The 23104-nt window shown below is 38.9% G+C and overlaps 1 protein-coding gene across 1 annotated transcript in view; it reads left to right on the top strand.

Annotated features, from left to right (window-relative positions):
• The window catches only part of LOC139744544 (uncharacterized), a 28672-nt gene extending 15295 nt beyond the window's left edge, over positions 1-13377 (top strand). Inside the window, exons 4-14 of the mRNA XM_071654976.1 lie at positions 2571-2690; positions 5340-5474; positions 6035-6166; positions 6742-6909; positions 7145-7663; positions 8168-8299; positions 8928-9050; positions 9745-9924; positions 10537-10723; positions 11528-11772; positions 12480-13377. Of these exons, the coding sequence (XP_071511077.1) occupies positions 2571-2690; positions 5340-5474; positions 6035-6166; positions 6742-6909; positions 7145-7663; positions 8168-8299; positions 8928-9050; positions 9745-9924; positions 10537-10723; positions 11528-11772; positions 12480-12796 (2258 nt within the window). The 3' untranslated portion in view covers positions 12797-13377. The remainder of the gene's footprint in view (positions 1-2570; positions 2691-5339; positions 5475-6034; positions 6167-6741; positions 6910-7144; positions 7664-8167; positions 8300-8927; positions 9051-9744; positions 9925-10536; positions 10724-11527; positions 11773-12479) is intronic.
• The last annotated feature ends 9727 nt before the right edge of the window (positions 13378-23104 follow it).

Below are 23104 nucleotides of genomic sequence, written 5' to 3'. Positions count from 1 at the left end.
TGTGTACATTTCTTGACACGATTCAGGAAGTGTAAATATTAGAATTACCTCGGTATTGAAAAAACCCCATAATTTTATGCATAATAAAGTGAAAAAGACGATGGCGTCATTCCCCTCTAATTTGCATAAATATGTGAAATCATAATTCCATGAGAAATCATCATATCTATCAATAATACAACTTTAAGGGCTTGATTTTTATAACTATGCATGCATGATAATCATAAATATTTTGATATTAATCTGAAGTAGGTGTAAATTTCTCTTTAAAATCCCATCTTTTAATGTCCCACAAAAATGTAATGACCTTGATGTTACAAACAACTATACTTGTCCAATAATTGCTCACGTGGCTTGTAACGCTTAACGTCCCTCGTCATTGGTTAATAAAAGGAGGGGAAGGGGCACTCTATGAGAGCTCTCGTCAATTTGATGTCAATTTATGGGAAGGTCGCCATGATATTATCAACCACCGGTGATCATCCTCTTTTTACTGTCCATTCATCCAAGAGGTTAAACGGTTCTATTTCAAGTTGGATAAATAGAGCAGTCGACTTAATATTCACCCTGAATATCAAAGCTACGGAAGAAGTGATAGAATGAAAATCAGACATATTTCCCTCAAATCGTTGTCGTTTCCACACGATGGTAGTTTAATTCGTCGAGGCGGGATCAGGAAGGTCGTGGTGCGCCTGAAGTAGTCATCGAGGGGTTCATACAGGTTCGGTCTGTCCATTCCGATGTGGTGTGAAATCGAGCCCCCTTTATTCCCTTTCCTCTAAATCCTTTCAAACAGCTGTACCGGACCAGGAAATGGGAAATTGGAAGGTTATGATCTGAATGTCATCCACGATGTCTTCTGAAAGCTGGACAGATGCGAAATATAGAATACATTTTTGTACAAGGAAATCCATTTCTGTCTACTCCAAATTATCATACAAAATATAGGTAGCCTTGAGAGTTTCTGGTTTAAACTATGGGCATAGTGTCTCCAAAATAGTAATATTCACTGAGGGGCGAAGTCCCGAAGTGAATAGTACTTTGGAGGCACCGAGGCCCTTAGCTTAAGTTAACCAGAAACTCGAAATTGGACAGAGTGCATTATTTGTTTTATATTTGGGATAAAAAAAAATCGAAGGGAAATGTGATGCAAGAAGCCATGGGGTGGATGCTATGTTGTGAAGGGATCCTATGCAGCGACCGTACCAAGTAGGGTGCGATGTCAATGTGATGTCAAAATTGCTTTGTTAAAATTGTAACATTTCATAGCATGGCTGTAAGAAGTAGGGTTGTGACATTATTTCACAAACATAGTAGATACTATTTGGAAAATGTCATAAAAAGTGACGTCATTTTACACATAGTACGCCATGGAGTGTAAATTATACCAACATTCTGACCTGGCTGAAAATACCTATAATCACGTGAAGCTCTTTCCAGTATTCACTACTAATTGCTTCAAATGTAAGGCAGATGAAAGACTGCGAGTTTACGAGGATTTAGGGCGACAGTGCGATCACTGCGCCAGAGAGACGGGTGGAACGCCGTGCAAAGTGTTCATCGCTACGTGCGTTCAGCGATGGTCGCTCTTCGTGTGCTGTAGACTGCATCCATCGCTTTGGAAGATCCCTTGCCAAGACCTAAATCAAATGAAAGAGGAGAGAAAGTAGGACTAGTATTAGCCTTTTGTCAAGGCCCTCTCGCTGTATGGTGGAAAGAGCCTAGCTGTGTCGCTGAGGCCCAGAGCCCGGCTGGGCTCGCTTCGCTCGCCCATTTCAGCGAGAGGGCCTTGACAAAAGGCTAGACTAATATAAACTAATGTCAAGAATCAATTTGGGCAGTTCATGCTGCTCAATCAAATATCAAGTAAATAACTGCATAGAAGACATTTAGACAACCTTTAACCTTGCATAGACACGATGAACTCAGCGATTACTCACTGATGGCACGTGGGAAGGGTAGACATCACTTGCAAATCAAATAACAAGACACTGTCTGAAGACGACATGCGTGCTGGAGCTGAAAATAGTCCGATGGGAGAAAATTGGTTTTCATCAAACTAGACAACACAATGCTTACCAGTCCTAAAATGTATCGTCAAAAGTCGCGCTATTCTTGCTGTATCCGAACTTACAATTGACACCTAGAATTGAATATCTTAATTTCCAAACTGACATTTCGTCATACTTAATATGCACCTTGTTATCATCATCAGGTAGGGCCTACCTCAAAGGTAGGCTCCAAGTTATTCTGCAATGATTGATGTGGTAATGAACTCAATGTCCAAAGGCTGGGTGGTATGATATCTTCTCTGATTGATGAACTCACGTAATAAACTATCAGCCATGAATAGGCCTACACATTTAGAATGCAAACAGACATTGGATCAAATTGTACACGCAACATGCACAGACAAAAATGTAAAGACATTTTTTAAGCATTCGTTATCACTTTAACCCTATTAACTTCCGACTTGTGTAATTTCCCGTAGGGCCGACACATAACACATCAGGTTCTCCTAAGGTATTTCTGACCAAGATCATTATTTTCTCTTACCCCCCTTTACACAGCCGATCATCGCTGCAGCAGGAGTAGGTGTGTATATGGTTGCCAGAGACACAATTACTACCACACACGGTGTCTGTGTCCAGCGGGGATGCGAGTTGCTGCCGATGGTTACAACTGCGAGGGTACGTACATCTCGAAAACCCAGTCCTATGACGATGAGAACAGATCGATGGGAGATTAGCAGTTACATTATTTGTCACACCCTTGACGTATTGCATTCAAGATGTTGTGCATACCAGCATTGCAGTAGATTCAATACAGGGCGAATCCGGTTCTGGAATGTCATGAGTTATTGCCGATAACATGCCCTCATCTATTTTGGGGATTTTTAACATGAAGTTGATATATACAGTGCGTATTAAAAATTAAAGTAATCCAACATTGGAGGGATACTATTTTATAATTGTTGGCTATGGAGAGCGCAATGTTCGTTTTGAGGAAAGGAGAACTCTTCCTCTTTCCATTGATACCTATTTTTATTATGTTGACAAATGTCATGCATGACTGAGCACATGAACCTTGGAGACAACAATGACAAATTTCACTTTTTCAAAGTTTGGGTATTATTGCGAAGGGACAGTGCATGTCTCACTGCATAGATGAGATCCGTCAATGAAGGTGGTCAAATCATCAGGCCAGTCTGCACGACTGCAGGTTCGTGTTCAGGGTTTCTTCTAACCATTTATGGTTCATAACCTTCAACATGGCCACATTGTCGATAACTTGGTCCTTCCCACAAAGGCTAAACCATTATCTATTTTTCTCTCTTCATATTCAAGACATTGTCGCAAGCTATGTGTTGAATATAAACAGAGAAAAATGGACTGTGTTGGATGTCCTCTGTGGGAGTGACCAAATTATCGGACAGGTGGCCATGTTCAAGGTTATGAACCATAAAATTTTAGGAGAAACCCTAAACACAAACGTAATTGCGTAAACACAGACCTGCATTCGTACAAGCTAGCCTACATTGGCCACTTTCATTGACAAATCTCATGCATGCAGTGAGATATCCATTGTTCCTTCACAATAACACGCAAACTTGGAAAAAGTGCAATTTGTCATTGTTGTCTTTAAAGCTCATGTGCTCAGTCATGCATGACATTTGTCAACATAATTAGGTATCAATGGAAAGAGGAAGAGTACCCCTTTCCTTACAATCAACATTGTGCTCTCCATAGCTGACGATTATGAAATAGTAGTCCTCCAAAGTTGGATTACTTTTTTTATACGCACTGTAGATTACAGGTAAATATCGTTTGAATTGATAGCGTTTTGTTTTGACGCAAGATATTCTAAGCTATAGATATCTTAATACGGTTTATTTTGATGTCCATGGTTTGCTAATACTTCAGTTGGCCATGTCATTCTTCACTCAAAAAGGGCCAAGTTATTTTCATAGTCTTGAAAGAGAGAGAGAGAGAGAGAGAGAGAGAGAGAGAGAGAGATAAGAAAATATGTAAACCTTCAATGTCATAAGAACGTGTTTTTTTAAAGTTTTCAATATTTTCCAGTGTTTGAAATGTCTTCTTCTTTTTTGGAAGTATGACAGTGGTAAAATTTTGCTGCGTGAAGATAAACAAGGCCATGTCTGATTCCTTTTGCATTCCAATCTCATATATATTGTTCCCGAGCGACACATACAGAAAAACCAAGGAGGTATTAATTTCGCCTAGAACATCCTTGGATAGACCATCCATTTTCTTCCATAGTAAGCCCCCTCCTAATGTTGTGATTAATAGTTGGCGCACTTGCCTTTTCTTCTGAGCGTCGAAGTCATGTTCTAGTGTCAAATTCTTGCTCCATGACAACATGGAACAGTACGTGCATTGTTTGTCAGAAAGTTTGGATTCGAAAGGGAAGAAAACATCGATGAACTCCAAACGTCCCCAAAACAACAAACAACTGGAACAAACATTTTTTGCCCTCTGCATATTTCTTTAAAAGAAAATGTCAGCTAAACGATCTATTCCGCGGAACATTTTTTCTCGATGGTGAGACATGTTTTATCTCACTTTTGGCGCATGCTTGAACCATGGACCCTACCCATGCTTGAACCAGCTGTTGACCTCCCAAAGTCGGTGATTTATATGCCAAGCTCTGGTCTGTTTGTACAACCTCTCATTCTACGCAGCCCAGACTTTTTTGGACCCGTCTTTTGTTCTTCGCAGTTGCACAGGTGCAGACACTGGAGACGTCAGTCAAACTTAAAGCTTTTACAAACGAAAAATTATGCCAGAATTGGTAGAAAAATCGCCGAAATTACAAAAACCTGGCCCAGCCACATACCATTTCTGAATGTGCGCTGCCGAGAGATTTAACAATTTCTCTAACACATTACTGATGATGATGATGATGATGATGATGATGATGATGATGATGATGATGGTGATGATGATGATCCACAGCATATGTATATAACGCCATATATCTGTTATAGAGACATCCAAAGGTGCAGATGATGGTGAGAATTAGGGTTTAGGATTAGGAAGAGGAGGAGTGGATAGGAGGAGGAAGAAGGAGGAAGGAGGAGGGGGAAGTGGAGGAGGAGGAGGAGGGAGAGGAGGAGGTGGAGGAGGAGGAGGAGGAGGAGGAGGAGGAGGAGGAGGAAGAGGAGGAGGAGGAAGAGGAGGAGGAGGATAATGACAATAATTATAATATGTATACTGATGGCAATGACGAAGTAGGCGTATGTTATCGATGCCTACTGTAGTTTCCGCTAAAAATGATACTTTAGACCTACTCTGTACACGGTTTTATATTCCCTCCAGATATCAATGAATGCGAGGAAGGCTTGGTATCATGTGGACGAGGCAGACGATGTAAGAACACGTATGGCGATTTCATGTGTATCTGTCACCATGGTTACCGATTCAACTATGTGAACGGCAAACTGACGTGTGTTCGTGAGTATCCCTCAAAGCCAAACTATGAGTAATAACCGATGCATAATAACCGATGCAGGGTGCTGTAAGTGACTGATTACCTCATCTTATACTGTTCACATTATCTTTTAAAATCACTTAATTTTTTATTGAATAAACGTATTTAGTTATGTAAAGGTAACTGGATTTTTTTTATGTCGATTTGATTAAATATTTAGTATCGTCAAGGAAGGCCTACTGTCATGTTGTTGCCATTATGTAAAATATGTAGACAAAGTTATACGATAACCAATATTCTAATAAAAGACCGACACAGGTTACAATGTAGCTACTGCAAACATTTTGCCTAAAAGAATATACCTGTACTGGTATCTACAATATGCATGGTAGCAATGACTGATGAAAATAGAATGCAAACAGATATTAGACGCATGATCGTAAGTGATCTCTTTAGTAATCAATTGTTGATGAGATCCTTAGAATATAATATACGTCTACCATGAGAATAAAGCATCGAATAATTAATGAAAATGTGATCACACCTTCTTCGTCTGCATTTGACCGATCTTCATCAATCTCAGCCGAAGACGTGTGCAGTAGCGGCCACCACGACTGTCACCGACATGCCACATGCTCGCTGACTGGAAATGGAAACTACGAGTGTACCTGTAACATGGGGTTCATCGGGGATGGCAATCAATGTATTCGACTACGTAAGATAATCAGTGTCATCCATGTTTCTGTTTTCTTTTATTATACGCTTACAGTGGCAGCTTACTTACTCAGTACCTATCAAAAAATAGAGAATACTTCCGGTTATGTTTGATCCGAGCAAGCACAAACAGCTGCATTTTTTTTCCACCCGTGATACTGAGTGTAGCCCTCTGTACATGTAAATGACAAATTAAAGTGGTTGAATTGAGACATATGACATTTGTTTTCTTTCACTATGTTCTTATGGTTGCTGTAATATGCCGATGAACTCCACTATGGCAAATCATATATGGCATGTAACAATATAATATAACAAAACAGAATATTGTTCAACGCAGTGCTCTAAGAAAATAAAATGTGCATCTGTTACGTCATGATGAAGAGTGACTCTTTCTTGTATAATTACAGGTATCTCAACAAAACATTCTTGTAGACAAATTCTTTGGTAGACATTTAGGCATCACAATAATTGTCTGATTTGACTCTATGATTATTCACAAAGTTTCATTTTTAAGTCTTTCGTGTGAAAACACAAGGATGTGGAGGATCTTATCTGATTTGCTCATTTCTTCAGATCCGCACACCTGTGATGATAGTCCGTGTTTCGAAGGCGTAGAGTGCACGGACCTCAACATCCTGCCCGGATCACAGCCAATGATCTTTCCCCAAAGTGGCGTCCTCTACCGCTATGAGTGCGGGGCCTGCCCGCCGAATTACTTCGGTGACGGAAGAACATGCACCCGTGAGTTTCCTACGACATAATACAACATTCACAAGCTTGTCTTCTCTATTTCTGTGTTGTTTTCCTTTATAAGATAAGACTGAATAAGTTTTCGGTTCATGTAGACATTGTCTAAAACAATGAGTAGAATATAGAAAGCAGCTGGCTAAATATTTTGCTTTCGACGAGTTTGCTTTCAGGAGTAATCAATATTTTGTCATAATAGATAGCTTTTTATCTCAAATCAATATTACAGCTTACCCAACGTCGCCGCCACCAACAACTACCGTAGAGACGACAACAACAGTCGCCACAACCACAACCGCAGCACCTACAACTACGCCACAGACAACCACCACTCCTGCCCCAACAACAACGGAAGAGGCTACAACAACAATAGAATCAACAACAACGCCGGAGCCAACAACAACACCTGAACCGACCACAACACCCGAGCCAACCACAACACCGGAACCTACCACAACGCCAGTACCGACCACTACCATTCCCACCACACCCCCCACCACTCCCGTTCCAACTGGTCTGACTGTGTTAACCCTCGATGGCTCCGCCCAGCAGGCCCTGCTGCCTGACGTCCAAGTACGGGTCATCAGGCCAACCGTCGCAGACTGGCCGGTCATGGAGATGAACTCGACGACGACGTCGGACGGTCAGGTCTGGCTGAACATCCCCGAGGAGGAGCCCGTGATCGTGGTCGCCAGTAAGAAGGGATATCTGGAGACATCGTCCTCGTACAGATTCCAGCCAGGAGAAAGTAAGATTTGAACGTGGCCAAAATTGCCCTTCCTTGAGACCCGATTGCATACGCAATGACGACGAAATGACCATCAGATCGCTATAAATATCCAGTTTTGAAAGAATAGGATCAGATTCATGATTTCATATGTTCTACCACTAAATTATGCGGTTGACAAATGGTTTTGAATGGCTTTCCCTGTTTAATCATGCTAATTGTTGACACATACACATTGTGAATTAATCAATGGATGGTATGAAATATTTCTCTCTTGTTTTCTGACCGTTTCGTCAAAATCCGTCATAAAATGTCTGGTTCAAAGTACTCTTCACACAAAGCTTGCGCATGCGTTCATGTTTTTTTAATTACTAAATATCTAAACACGGCAATACTGAAGCAAAGTAAACCAAACTGACAATCCTTATTAAGATAGAGGAAATGTTTTTAACGAATATTGAACTCAATAATTATGAATGAAGTCGTTAATTGTGATGATATCCCATTTTCATGATCACTTTACAGAAAATGTCCTGCCGATTACTGTCAACAAGCACCCGTTGAGAAAAGAATTTCCCTGGATGTCTGGTATGGATCGGCTGGTCGAGTTTTGGCCCGGTGAACGCAGCCTTCCCTACAGCGTCGAGATCCCTGCGGGTAGGACTTCTTACCATAACTAATAGCTTTCAATTTACACCATTTTAAGCGTAAATATCTACGTTTCTCTGAAGTTTTTACGTCACAAACACATTTTCTCCTGTATCTTATACGTGTGGCTGAAACAAGAGCACTTACTATTGAAATGCAGACGTAGAAAAACTCGTTTGTTGAATATCATTTATGCAGGTTCAGGTACATGTCGATCAACACTGACCGTTCATTGTGAAGATAAAACATAAACACTTAACGGTCATCAGTAGTATCTACTCTAATAGCTACTTTTCATGAAATTACACTCAATCAATCAATCCGATAGTGCGGTTTAATGTTGTTGTATTGTTCCTTGATATTTTTTTTCACTACCACGTACAATCATGAAAGTTCTCTATTTTACACGAACCTTGTTTGCTAAAGGTAGCAAAAATGATATCAGCTAGCTTTAGATCTGTGACGCGAACCCTTCGACGACGCAGGCTCCTGGGTTGGACAATGGAAACAGCTGTATCCGAGCATGTACAGAACACCATTTTTGGCCTAATTAGCGTTGCCCTAGAATTCGCGTCGCATATCTAAATAACTAAAAAGTTATCACTTGCATTGCCCTTGTTCATCTGGTTCCTTACAGGTGGGTTGGACCTACCAGAAGAAAGTATGTTCGAGGTTAAGTTCACCGGGGTCAATACGAGTAACCCGGTAGAACTACGCAAAGTACCGGAACTCATCGGAGCAGTGGAAGGCCCTAATTCAGGTAACCATGGTAACCGTGCTAATCATGGTAACATAGCCGCTATAGTCCGACTTCTGCAATTCAAACGTATCTTTAGATTAGAAGCACAAAAAAAAGAGACGTAGTACAGAGATTCGATAACTCATTACAAAATCCTCGGAAGCAATAGTAAATTTAGGGATTTTTGAAAAATGAAGGTTATTGTCTCATTGTCAGGTGATCAGAATGGCGCTCAGGAACAGCGGAACGCTGTTGACTGCTGCATTAAAATGATGTTCGTTATTTTGAAGGTTCTTGATCAAAAAATAAAATACGGTTCTTCAATCCGAAAATGAGAAGAAGGTGCATACTTGCGAACCTTCGAAATTAGGAACCTTATTTCGTTTTCGGATTAACGAACCTTCGGAATAACGAACTTTAACCAAAATGCTATCCTTCAGAGTGTCGATAGCGTTAAGTTGTTGTTTGTATTCTACCGTTTCGTATTTCTAGACTTTCGTGCGTGAAATGAAGACGCTCATAAATATAAATATGAATATAAATATAAATATAAATATAAACTATGAAGCATGAGTATTTGCTAGAGTTGTGAAATGTGAGTTACAACGAATAAGTCAATCGGGCCGAACGCTGTTGGTCAAAAAATACAATTATTTAGTCGCATATGGCACGACGGTGAGATCATTACTAATTCATGTTTTCTTTCCGACTTCAGAGGTGAAGCTAACAGGTCTCGAAGCGTTCTCGATGGCAGAAGTAACCGTGGTCGATACTGAAAACCACGACCTCGTCGACGTCATGCTCCCATTCGAGGCCGAGTTTCCTCTCAACAGGAGACCACCCGGAGTTCGCCACGGTAGTCGACTCGGTGCTTGGTACTTCGATAGAGAAACTGGTGCGTAATTATACTCTATCCCTCATACATCTCAACAACAATATGACGTATTTAACTATCACAAGCAAACTAGCTGACAGAAATCGGTGTCTACATGTGCTTTGAATAGTAATTGATAAGTACAATCCATGCTATAAACCACTCACCAACAGCGCTGGAAGAGGTGTGATGTATTGATGAACTACAAATTGTATCACAAGAAAGTTCCATTTCACGATGAGCTTTTTCATACCTAGATTAACAAAATAAGCAAAAACTATTACAAATTACGAGAAATCGCTTTGAAACAAGTTAAAAGCTGGGCTTGAATTGGATCGTGGTTAAGTAAGATGATAACATATTCTATCATGGAAGACATGAATAATTCCTTTTTATTTTGTTTTGTGCTGTGTAACAATATCTCTTCAAAGTTGTAGGTTTTATACAAATGTGTATTTTAAACTGTGTACTTGAGATGGTTGCAAAACCGGGGTGAAAAGAAACCCCCCTCGGGTTTTTGCACAACTGACTGGCTGGTAGTATGCGAGTGTGCGTAAATTTTATATAACAGCAAGCCCTGATCACATCGTAAATATAATTTGCATTGATTTTGTGTCTCATTGGATGTGAAAGGGGTGTGGAAACAGAACGGTGTGGGCAGAGTGAAGAAGACTCGGACTGGTGATTACGTGTGGAGTTTCCAGGCCCGCCATTTTACCTGGTGGAGTGCCATGAAGCCGTGGCCGGAGACCTCGTGCGTCATCGTACGAACGTGCTACGATAAGAAGTGCAATCGGGTAGCTAGCTACGTCCCCGTAGAGTGAGTATACCCACTTTGCCCTTGATAAATCTTCAAAGCGTCAGGTCGTCGGGTATATTCTGAAACTTTGCCCTTGATAAATCTTCAAAGCGTCAGGTCGTCGGGTATATTCTGAAACTTTTGGATGTATTTTATATCACGATGAAATAAAACGTCAACCAAATTTTATGATATATGGCTGTCTACCTTTTGTCCACTACCGTGGACATTTTCAAACCGAATCATTCATTGTCACACCCAGATCCTCGTCTCCTGTGCTCTGAGATCACTGAAATATAAATCAAAACAGGATTATTCCCCCAGTCAAAAAAGAGAGAAAGAAAATAATTTGGTTAAGGCTTGATTTTGTTGTGATATATTCTATTCTATAATAATCTTTCCCTAACCGTTAAAAGCAGTTGTTCAACTTCTGAATGTTTTAATGTACATGTATTACTATAGCAGTAAAAGGTATGGGACAGATCGAGCTGCAGAGAGCCCCGCGGAAATGATAGTACACGTCATGTACATGTTGCGTTTCAAAGAAAAACAGAATTACGCCATCTAGTGGTCATTCTCACGAAGTGTGTCACTTCTGTGTATGATAAAATGGCAAATGCCCAACTGCAATGTGAGACCTTCTTGGACATGAAAACGCATGTTGTTATTCTTATATTCAGCCATAATTTTCCCAAAAGACGAATAGATGCAGAATAACTTTAATTTTATTTGGCAGATGGAACTTATGAAAACCAGTAAGAAATAAAATGGATAATGTGTGCTCCAGTTAAGCATAACGAACAACAATTCTGCTTTCCTCGATAGGGTGAACGGCATCGACTTCTCGTATTCGTCGACAAGCACCACTGGTGAAACCGGCAGTACGTGTGTCCAATTTAAGCTACAGGGCCAGGTTCGCATTTCGTCACCCTGTTCGAAGAAACCGAAATTCCGGCAGGGCGTGCCCGGCGGACCGTCTTACTGCCCCGCCGGCTACGACACGCAAATCGTACGACCAAGCGACCCCGGTGAGACGGTGCCATGTGAAGAGGTGGTCATCGTGGTTAAGGGTAAGTTCTTTAAACATGTAGCTTTCTAATCTCACCAACTAATTACCATAGATATCAAAATATTCTTTCGTCAAGGTAGGCCCCTTCGTATAGAGAATTTACTTCAGACATTTCATTGATATTCATCTAGCTATTTTTAAATTACGCGTGAACTTTAGATTTGCCCCTTTGAAATAAATCTATTGTCGTCGTCGTTATTCATGTGTAAATGTTGCTGCACAACGCAGTCTGTGGAATTAGCCGCGAGTATTTCCATTATAGTCTGATAGAGAGGGAGAACCACACAAACACACGCACACAAACACACACGTACACACACACACACACACACACACACACGTACACACACCATCTATTTGAATAATACGGACCCTTTGCCACTTGAAAGTGTAAAATTAATTGTTGGAACCTTTAAATAAATTAGAGACAGCAAAATGGAGGAATTAGTAATTGTTGTAAAAACATTGAGTTATGTTTGTTGCCACCTTTTATGTTGATGTGAACGACTAAATATATTTTCTCTCTTTCTCTCTTGATCCTATATATCTAACTTTATATCTGCCTATCTATCCATCTATCTACCTATCTCTCTATCTTTTTATCTATCTATCTATCTATCTTTCTACCCATCTATCTTTCTATCTATCTATCTATCTATCTATCTATCTATCTATCTATCTTTAATTCAACACTTCTTCGTAATCCAGACGTGAGAACCACTCATTGTGACGCGCCGGAAATTCCCAAACATGCCGAGCTGAATTCTTCAGATTACCGCATAGGAGGAACAGTGTCATTCCAGTGTACCGAAGGCTACAAATTGGTCGGAGAACAAAAGAGGGCGTGCTTGCCCTGTGGGAAATGGAGCGGTAGTAAGCCGGTTTGCAGACGACCGACTGCGGAATACACGTACGAGGTTATTAGCACGAACTATGACCCTTCAAGAGGGGTCGCCAGCAGTGTGTTTATTCGAAATCGAGGAAGCAGCAGTAGCAGTATTTATTATTCCCGCCCATCCGTATGATCCTCCTAGTATTGCAGACGTTTGGTGTTTTTCATGTTGTGTTTATTTATTTCGCGTCGTTTGCCTCAGCTGGCAAACCATTGACGGACCTTGTACTATACGGGCCTCGATCAAAATCTGAAATGACTTAAGTATGTCGTCATTCACAATGGCGGAACCAGTCTATTCACAGCCATGAACATGGACAGCCTGTTGAATTGTGAAACACTCGGCTTATCATCTGAAACTCAACTCAGTCGGGAGCTTCACAAAGATGCTTCGAGAGACGTCAGTGTGCTCGCGGCGATGCCAAATGTCCGAATTCTTCCTTCTCACTGACGAGTGTTTCATGAAACCATGGCTGACTTCTTTAATAATCAGATCATGTAACACTTGTCATAAGCGTGTCCTCAGCTGATGTCATTTTTGCTTTCAAGAATCATGTATAAATGATAATCCTCAGGAAGGCTAACATAATGTTGCATCATCGAAAGTCAGAAATCATCTTCTCGTACCGTGACGAGACATTGTTGAGACGCTTGAATGATTCACTCGTGTTCGTGTAGCCGGCAGAGCGTGTTCTTGTTTTAAAGGAAGAAGAGAAAGAGAAAAAAAAAATGGGGCCCATACATTAAATAATTTGCCCCAGACAATACTGATATAAAACAAATAAATCTTAGAGATATTAAACAAGAATATTAAATAATATAATGATGTCTAAACAAGGGAGCTCAGATCGTCTCCACAGGGAGGTCACAATGGGTGTCTCCGCAGAGGAGCGTGTCCAGGACAAGCAGATGTAGAGCCCGAAGAGGGCACAATACTACGCATGGACTTCTGAAGATGACATCTGGTGTCACACGGATTAAAGACGAAAAATGATATACTATGCAACGAAGTGAATTCTATGTTTCTATTAGTACCTGAATTATCTTCTTCATAATCGCAAATCTACAGCTGTGCCATTTGTGGGTGATTGCATCTCATATCCACACAACGTGAAGGAACGCTGACACCTGCTATGCATGGGAATTCGCCAACTGACAAAAATGATTATTGATGATACATGTACCTCTATCATAATATTGTGTGGATAGTGATGGCGCCATCTACGGGAAGAATTAAGATTGTTGCACCAAGTTCCGCTACGTTAACACTGTGGACACCTCTGTTTGATGCCAGGGTGCATTATTTTCCTAAACAGCTGCAGCTTATGGTGAAAATGGACTGCTTTCGATGTGATAAATCTGTTAACACAATATTCTGTTTCTCTCTTCAGTCTGTATAGTAAGATTTTTGAAAAGGATATGATTTTTGTTGTTGTTGTCATCGTTACCTTACATGCATATTATTATAATTATTCATCATGGTGCTGTACAAACCTACATGAAATGCCATTTACAATTTGCCCTTAATATTGAGTAGTGTTTTTGGACATTTTAAAGATTTGATACATTGCGTGAAAAAAAGAAAGATGTATGCTGGATTACTATTATATCTTTATATAATGAATGATTAAGTGAATTGAATTGTCCATCTTTCAAAATGTTACACGCTAACTCATTGAAATTTTGGAAATTGAACAATAAATGATTTATGAAGTTGAATGGATGATCTAGCAATGCAAAATGCTAAATGATTGTGAATTCTTTGAGACTTGTAGCATATATAATACTCATTTATATCTATTTTGTAAATATTGAATTTTAGAATACATGTTATGTCTCATCAACACTTCGAGCAGTTGTTCTTTATTAATTATATTTAGGAACAACAGTTATGGAGTGTTGGAATTAGAGCATCAGATATTTAAGATCGCTTAAAAATTATTACTTTTTAAACACTTTTGCTAAATAATCTTGAGGACCTTATCACAAACACAAATCAAATTTCTTTTTCTTTCTATGGACCACTTTACGAAGCAGAAAAAATAACAATGAACTAGTTTAGTATATACGAATGAAAATGATAAAAAGTTCCCAATTTTAGATCTTTCCACTGTTTTTCGTAATTAATGGGACCCTCAACTACGTTACTATGATAAAGTTGCAAATATAAAAAGCCGAGAAATTGGAGAAAAAGCAAAGAATCGGATGACTGTGCATATTTGATATCAGAAATAAAAAAAAAAGTTTACTAACATCAGTCTAACTTTGAAGTTCAATAATGATTACATATATATATATATATATATATATATATATACAGAATATATGCAAATTTTATCTGCAAAAACAGATTTTCACTTTTAAAGTGGGGTTATTACCTAATAGTGAAAATGAAATGATTTCATGAATACTGCTTTGGTTACTTCGTTACAAAACACGGACTATTTTTGAAGATATCAAAATTATCACATCCATTTTATTATTTCCTCTCCTCAGCAGCTATAATCTCAAATATCTAAATTTAATACCTATGGATTTAAATGTTTTTGAATTCAAATCTTGTTTATAGTATCAACGTCGTGTGCCCGGAAGAACGATGATGTTATACACAAATATGTATAATTACATAATCATGTCAGTGAGGGAGGGGTTTCTTGAATGTGTTGCTATCATGATGGTTTTTTGGACAAGTGTGTATGAACTTGTTTGTTTGTATCTTTAATCTGTTGAATGCATTTAAGACTACAAAGCCAGTTCCCCAAACTGTGTTTGCTGATCGCCGACTATTCATCATGTGTGTCGTAGGCGTCAGGTTTTCGCGAAATTAACACCGGACATTTCAAATAATAAGAGAGTTCGGAATCTGAAAGCTGTGGTGATATCATAAATATTAACCAACAAATAAAATGTTTGTACCTCAGCAAATTTTCACGGCGACGGGTGTCAAGTTATTTATGTTTGGGCGTGTATGACAAACTTAATTTTCTTTTCGAAAGGATTTCTATTCGGAATAAAGTGAATGATTATAATAACTTGCAATATAACCTGTCTACTCTTGTTTGTCGAGATATGTCAAGCTGAAGAATTTTTAGGATATTGTTCATGACAAAGCAGTGCCAATGACTTTTTTTTTGGAAAGCAGTATATCATTGATATTTTATCGAATCTTTGGAAATAAAATAACGTTTACGATATAAAAAGAGATCACGTTTTCTATTTGTTATTGACTGATCAATGTGTGCGTTATGCCTTGTCAGGAAGCGATACATGTATAAGCTGCTAGCACAGGGTGGCCATTTACGCTTGAACTTTTCTCCTACAAAATGACACATTTCATAAGCGATTGGATCACTCCTAATGGCAAAGATAATTATTCTAATCAGTGTGCCACATTTCCCAGCTGCTTCCAGCACGGACACTTTTATCAGTTTAAAAGGAATCCATCGGTTACGTTTCTTCCTGCTTTAGTGACCCAAGAGTTGCTGATGATTAATTTTTGTCTCTCGGAGAAAAGAACAAATTCCTAGAAGTATCAACTCTTATAGCCACGAGGGCAGCTTCCAGTAAGATTCAAATATAGATACAAAAAAAAAAATATGTGAATAATATACACACATATATAATTTAGGTACGATGTACATACATATCAGCAGTATCGCCAGTGGCAGTAGATTGGGCAAACATTACAAAACAAATAACAGCACGACTTTGGTGATGTGTATAAAATGGGTTTGTGTGGAAATGGGTCTATACACTGTATTACGGTTCGCCCTTTTCCCTGCATGAGGTTCGACATGTGTCTCTTTTTCGGTTGTCCGCGATGCATGCATTTTGTGCAAAGTGGATTTGCTTTCTGGTCTGGTTTTGTGCTAAAAGAAGATAAAAACAAAAGCAACTGTACGCGATGCTGAATGTAACTTGTGAATAATAATGCTACTTTTGACCTGTCGGTATCATTTAGTATTTCTTTCTATTAATGGGTGCGGTTAGACCGCGTAAATTAGGTATACAAAAGAGGAAGGTACTAGTATTATTTTCCGCTGAATTATTACTTCTGCACAAGCAGAGAACCAATAAATTATATGGGGGCTGCAGTATCCTATACAATTATTATTCTCTGTCTGTACAAATGCTGTACTCCGTCACACAGGCTAAAATGTTTTACACTACATGTATTTCAAATGGCTGACCATATAGACCTGTTGTAAATGTGTGGCACTATTATTAAATACATTTGCCCTGCCACATCGATATAATTTAATTCTACCTTAATAAGAAAAAGCTATTTCTATGTGATGATTCCACAGGCTGCTGGGTTGAAAGCCCATCATGTCATGGGGTGATGTCGGGTGTCGTGAGGTATATTGGATCATGGACCTACTACCAGCTGACTACACATGGACTAGAAACGAGGGTCTTTCTTTGATCCCATCATCACCGCCGCCACCTGATTACGTGCATCTAAATGAGTACATTCAGGTGCTTGGATAATGACGATTGTGCAATCGTGCAGTCACTGACAAAAGAACCATTTCCCTCAATGCGGTTTTATTTTGCTGAGGTGCCTTTTCAGACTCAACTGCCTTTGAATAAACACCGATGAAAGGGGGCAGTAAACCCGAAAACATGACAGTTTTCCTATCACAAAATTTAAAGTTACTGGAGTGGACGCTTGTGGACAAACATGTAACAGGGTTTAATGATAGGACATACATGTCATTTACGGTTATTGTCTATGTTTACTCTGGAACAATGTGCGAAAAATGGAGAAAATTAGATTCCAAATCACAACCAACCTGTCAAAATAATTGCTTTCTCTTGTAATGTACGCGCATTTCGCAAATGAAATTACGTCAGCGATAATTTCCCAATGTACACTACAACTGCACATGTATTTTTCTTGAATTAAGAAAATTACTATCTTCTGCGCATGTAGTTTTTAGATTTCTCAAAGCGTCGTCTTGTATTTATCCAGGCTGGCTGTCGGCGGTGATGATAAGATCAAAGTTGGAAAGCACGCGTAAAATGCTTTTGTGACGCTTTTGACAGAAACAGGTGCATGAATTAATTAACGAGCGATGAGCATCCATGTGTAGTAGGTCCATGATTGGATAGACGGTGAGCTAGAATAAACAGAGCTACGTAGGTTTTGTTGGGCATTCATTCAAAACATTCCTCGGGTCTTCGCACAGGAATCCAAGGTATGCCGGTACTCGTATTATGTTTTGGCGCCCTCTTTCTAATTCCATTGAAAATGAAAGCAAAAAGTCATGAAGGTAAAGAAAAAACATCGACTATCCAGTACAATTACTTTCAAGAGAAGAAATGCTGGCAGGCAGAGTGGACTTAGATATGACGGCTCATTGACCATAGTCTATTTTCGTTCATCATTTTTGTTTCCAATTCCCTTTGAATTTTGAATTACTTGCGCTCCTTCGTGCGTCCACCAGTCCCGCTCGAGCACACGCATAGAAGGGAATACAATCCAATTGTAATTGCCACATAGTTTAGGAAATAAGCATTGTAATTCTCACACAGTTTAGGAAATGAGCTAGGGAGTGATAACTCGTAATGCTCTTATAGGATTGTCTACTTATCTGAGGTAAACAATATTTCAAAGAGGAATTAAAAACGCGTTTAAAACGTATCAGCCGTTAAATAAGAATGGCACCATCGCACAAAGGGAGGGAGAAGCCGAACAGACTAAAATACAGGTATTTTTTTTGCACTTTTTTTCCAACGACCCTTGGGCATCTAAGTCATCGAGTCCTGGGAGCATAGAGCTGCTGATCTTGTCATCTTAATTTCATCGCATAAAATTATGAAATGGATTAGATGGAACTGGTTGGATTCACTATAATTATTATCTGAATAAGATAAAAAAAAAAAAATCTGTTCACCTGAACGAGAAAGAGGAACTTTATTCTTCTATGTGTTGCCAATTTCAGAATCAGATATAATTCAGCAATTAATGATTAAGGGACTCTGGAAGGTCCTTCAACCGAAAGATTATACATGAACCACAAAGGGCTGAAAAGACAGGTTTTTTGTTTGTTTGTTTGTTTTTAGAAGACGAGAACCTTCTCATGGAATATGAAAGAGCATATCATTCTAAAATGAATTCAACGATTATTTGATGAAAATTGGTTATGAAAGGGCTGAGATATCCAAAACAAAGTAATCTCAATCAAAGGTATAGGACTCTCCTTCTATTAGGAGCACTTTGTTGACTTTTATTCTATTTTGGCTATCGCAGCCATTTCAAAACACATTTTTATCACATAAACTCAGACTACCTTTTAGAATTGTATGCTTTACAATTCACTTTTTCTAAAGTGGTTTTGTAAGTATCTCGCAAAGAGTTAAAAGCTGAACTTCACCTAAACCATTACTATACCATCCCTTTACCCAGCGTTAACGAAAAATCCGTGCTTGGCGACTTTTGGCGGTTTTGTGATGTGGGGTCACATTGTCGTCATTATGTACGATAGCGACAGGAAAGCGAGCAAACCATTCTGGGCAGAATAAGGTAAATTCCAGGAATTTCTCCTCTCTAAAGGCAAACGAAACATTGAGATGGTACGCATGAGCTGGTAGCTGTACTCAATCTCAAAATAATGTTTGCTAGAAAAACAGGGGGCATTGGAATAAGTGAAGATTAACCCCTGGGTCACTTTGAAAAAGGAACGTCTGTAATAACCCTGGTTCCATGATCGTCGAAGTTTTGAATCGAAATTAGGCAGACTCTATCCCGATAACAAGATGTCATCCCCAGATGAGACCAATCTGGATCTGAAGTAAAAAAGAGACCCCTAGAATTTGACACTCCATTAAAAAGTTGGCTTTCAAGTTTGTTTGTTTGTTTGTTTGTTTGTTTGCTTGTTTGTTTGTTTGTTTATTCTCCATTTCATATAAGAAAATACACAAAACGATACATATTCTTACATGAATCAAAGAAGGATTATAAACTGAACGGATTGCCCATTTCAGATTCATTATTATAATGATTCTGTTCTTCCATGGGGTCCCATAATGTAGTCATGCAAAGAGTAAAATCAAATGAACATATTTTTTATCCTCAAAATAGGAGAAAGTTACAGAATCTGAACATTTCCTTTGCTTTCATAGCATAGTGGCATCGATCACATACACACATCGATCATGTATGGTTGACATACGAATAACAAACACTTGCAGTACACAGTCAGACTTAGTAGTAATACATGTACATGTATATTCATTTCTCCCGTAATTGGAGTTGACTTAAGCTCTGCTCTCATTTATGTTTATGAATTCTTTTTTCTCCGTGATGTCATCATTACGTGCTATGTCATTGAACTGCGGACACTAACAGGGTGCTACGTGTGAGTAGATGGCTGGCGACGAGTATAATCTGCAACGGTAACGCCACGTATATTAATTAGCACGACCGCCATTATAGAATACATGTACCGTCCATGGTGATGTATACCTACTCAGATTGGGGGGGGGGGGGGGGGGGGGGGGTTGAGCCTGGTAGCTGCTGACAAAATGAGGGAGTTCAGCGCAGGTAAAGATCAAATTCCTCATTGGGTTGCAGTTGGTAACACCTTAAATATCCAAGCATAATTCCGAAGGTTCGTTATTCCCAGAAAACACACACACACACACACACACACACACACAACACACACACACACACACACACACACACACACACACACACACACACACACACACACACACACACACACACACACACACACACACACACACACACACGCACACACAAAATCCCTGTACCTCTTAATCCGACATGAATAAGGTTCGTTAATCCGAACATTGTGGCTTTATTCGGAAGGTTCGGTAAAGGCATAATTTACCATTTGCAGATGAAACAAAAACCCAGCAAGTTTTAAAATGTGAGTTAGGGATAGAAACAACCAATGTAAAATTTGAACCTGTATAATCGATGTTAAGTATTGTTGAATATACAAAATGTGAAAAATAGTTATAATAAAAATGTTGCCAGACTAAACCATCAACAGTTATGGTCTAATGAGAAAAGTGCTGATATCTCCCTATATTTTAGGCTTTATTGCAAAAAATTATGTGGTAGGATGTTTTGTGATACAACTACAAAATATGCATCAAAAGTGATATCTTGAACATTGTATTTTAAATCACTGCTCCCAAATGTAAACAAGACCTTTAATCTGAAAATGATATAAGGTTTGCTATTCCAAAGGTTCGCTAATCCAAAGAGGGAACAGGTTTTTTTTTTTTTTTTTTTATTCCGAAGGTTCGTTAATCCGAAAATGAAGAGAAGGCGCGTACTAACGAACCCTTGGAATAACAAACTCTATTTCACTTTTCATATCAACGAACCTTCGGAATCGCGACTTTGTTGCATTTTCGGACCTTCCGAATAACGAATCTTCGAAATACATCCGTAATGACCCTTCGGAATACGATTTGTAACCTCCTCACATACGCGCACCCCCACCCCCCCCCCCCCCAAAAAAAAAAAAACCAAAAACAAACAAACAAAACAAACAAAACCAAAAAAAAACAACAACAAACAAACAAACAACAACAACCAAACAACCAAACAAACAAAACAAAACAAAACAAAACCCAAACAAAAACACAACCACACACACACACTCACACACACACACACACACACACACATGTGTGCAAATTACCTTAAACCCACAATGATATCACTGTAAAAACACGCCAATACAACAACAAATTCAGCTTAGGCGACGGATTGCTCAAAAATTGAATATTTATTTCAACGAATGGAGTCCCATTCTCATGATTTCTGGTTGTCAGTTGTTACTGTCAAAGATCTGTTAACATCATCTGTAGTAAACTGTTATAAATCAACCGAATGCTTGAATTGCAGATTATCGGTCCACTTATTTCGGTTCTTGAGCGTGTTTAAATTGAATCATTGCTAAAAGAATAGGAAACACTAATGAACAGTTTTATTGCTGCTGCAGCAACAAAAACCTAGAAAGTGAACAGTAGCAGCGATTTCATTATCTCAACTCGTTTCCGATTTCCATTTCCTTGAAGGAAACCCAAACCCAGATGAATTCGGATTGAGTGAAAGCAGCAATATCAATAGAGCACATCAGTAAAAGTTTGAGCAAAACTGCGCAATCGAGCTTAAGAGTTTGTGCTGCAAACTCTCAGTGTCGCCATCGCTGGATAAGGAGATTACGGTAATACAGTGATGTAATGTATTGACAACAATAAAAGATATAGAGAAAATTCAATATATTTCAACTGTTCTAGCATAATGACAGAGCACTTGCAACCTCTTGCGGAAAGCAGGGGAATGATATTACCCAGGGTCTGTATTACACGTAACATAATCATGACAGTAACAAGTTGATAGAATAATTATGTACTTTCTATGAAAAAACGGGGATTCTCTTTATATTTCTTGTATATTGTTCTCCATGCATGACGTAATGAATTGTAGTGGTCTTCTTATCCAGGGATAATGGCATCGAAACTTAAATAATTCATAACTTTTGAATCGATTGTCCGATTCTCCTCAAACTTTTACTGATATGTGTTCTATTGGCACTGCTGTTTTGACTTAATCCATAGAATATTTCGGTTTGGATTTCTTTCACAAAATGTATACGGCGGCGTTGAAATCATGTAAAAACCATTAAAAAAAAATATATCGCTCGTGGAAATTATGCCAAATTAGAGGTAATCACTTAGCGAGGCTTCAGAAAATCAAAATGCTCTACACAGCAATTTTTGTCTACCTCTTTTCTAGTTCTTTTCTGTCGATGGTGTTATTATGCCGATAACATCGCTAATAACGAATTCTGTTTGCATTAATCGCGTAGTCAACAAAATGCGTGCGACAAACATTCAGATCACCGACATGAAGACACTATATAGGGGCCAACGAGGAATAATCCATCTCCAATGTAAACTTACTGAACTTTGCTGCTTAATTCTTCGACGTTTCAAAGCGCACAGCGACCACTACACGCTTAGCTAAAAGATTTCCATTCAAGCTAGCATAAAGCATACTGCTTTTCATGACACCGAGAAATATTTACACATTATTACATGGCCAGAAATATTTTGGTTAGTATAACAGAAATAGAAAGTGATTCCGACATCTTTTGATTACCCATAACTTTATCATTCCATCTTTGAAACGTCTCAAAACCAACAAAGATTAATTAATGAAAACTTTCTTGAAAGTTTACATGGGCAGCAAGCATGGCCCTCTGTCGAGATCGACCTCGTGACAATTCTGCACCGATGGGACACACAATGAAATTAAATACTGTTGTATAAACCGGGATCAGTTTATAATAATGATATTATAATAATGTCTTCTTTATCTAGGGTAGCCTCTTCAGTGTTGCCACTGCTCTACCAGAGGGCCCTGCCATTATTATTACCAGCGTTGCCA

This window comes from Diadema antillarum, unplaced genomic scaffold (assembly GCF_040938485.1).
Source record: "Diadema antillarum isolate AM-2024a unplaced genomic scaffold, OU_Dant_1.0 seq00001187_RagTag, whole genome shotgun sequence".
Taxonomy (NCBI): domain Eukaryota; kingdom Metazoa; phylum Echinodermata; class Echinoidea; order Diadematoida; family Diadematidae; genus Diadema; species Diadema antillarum.
The sequence above is the reverse complement of the archived record's forward strand: the minus strand, read 5'-3'. Positions and strand labels throughout refer to the sequence as shown.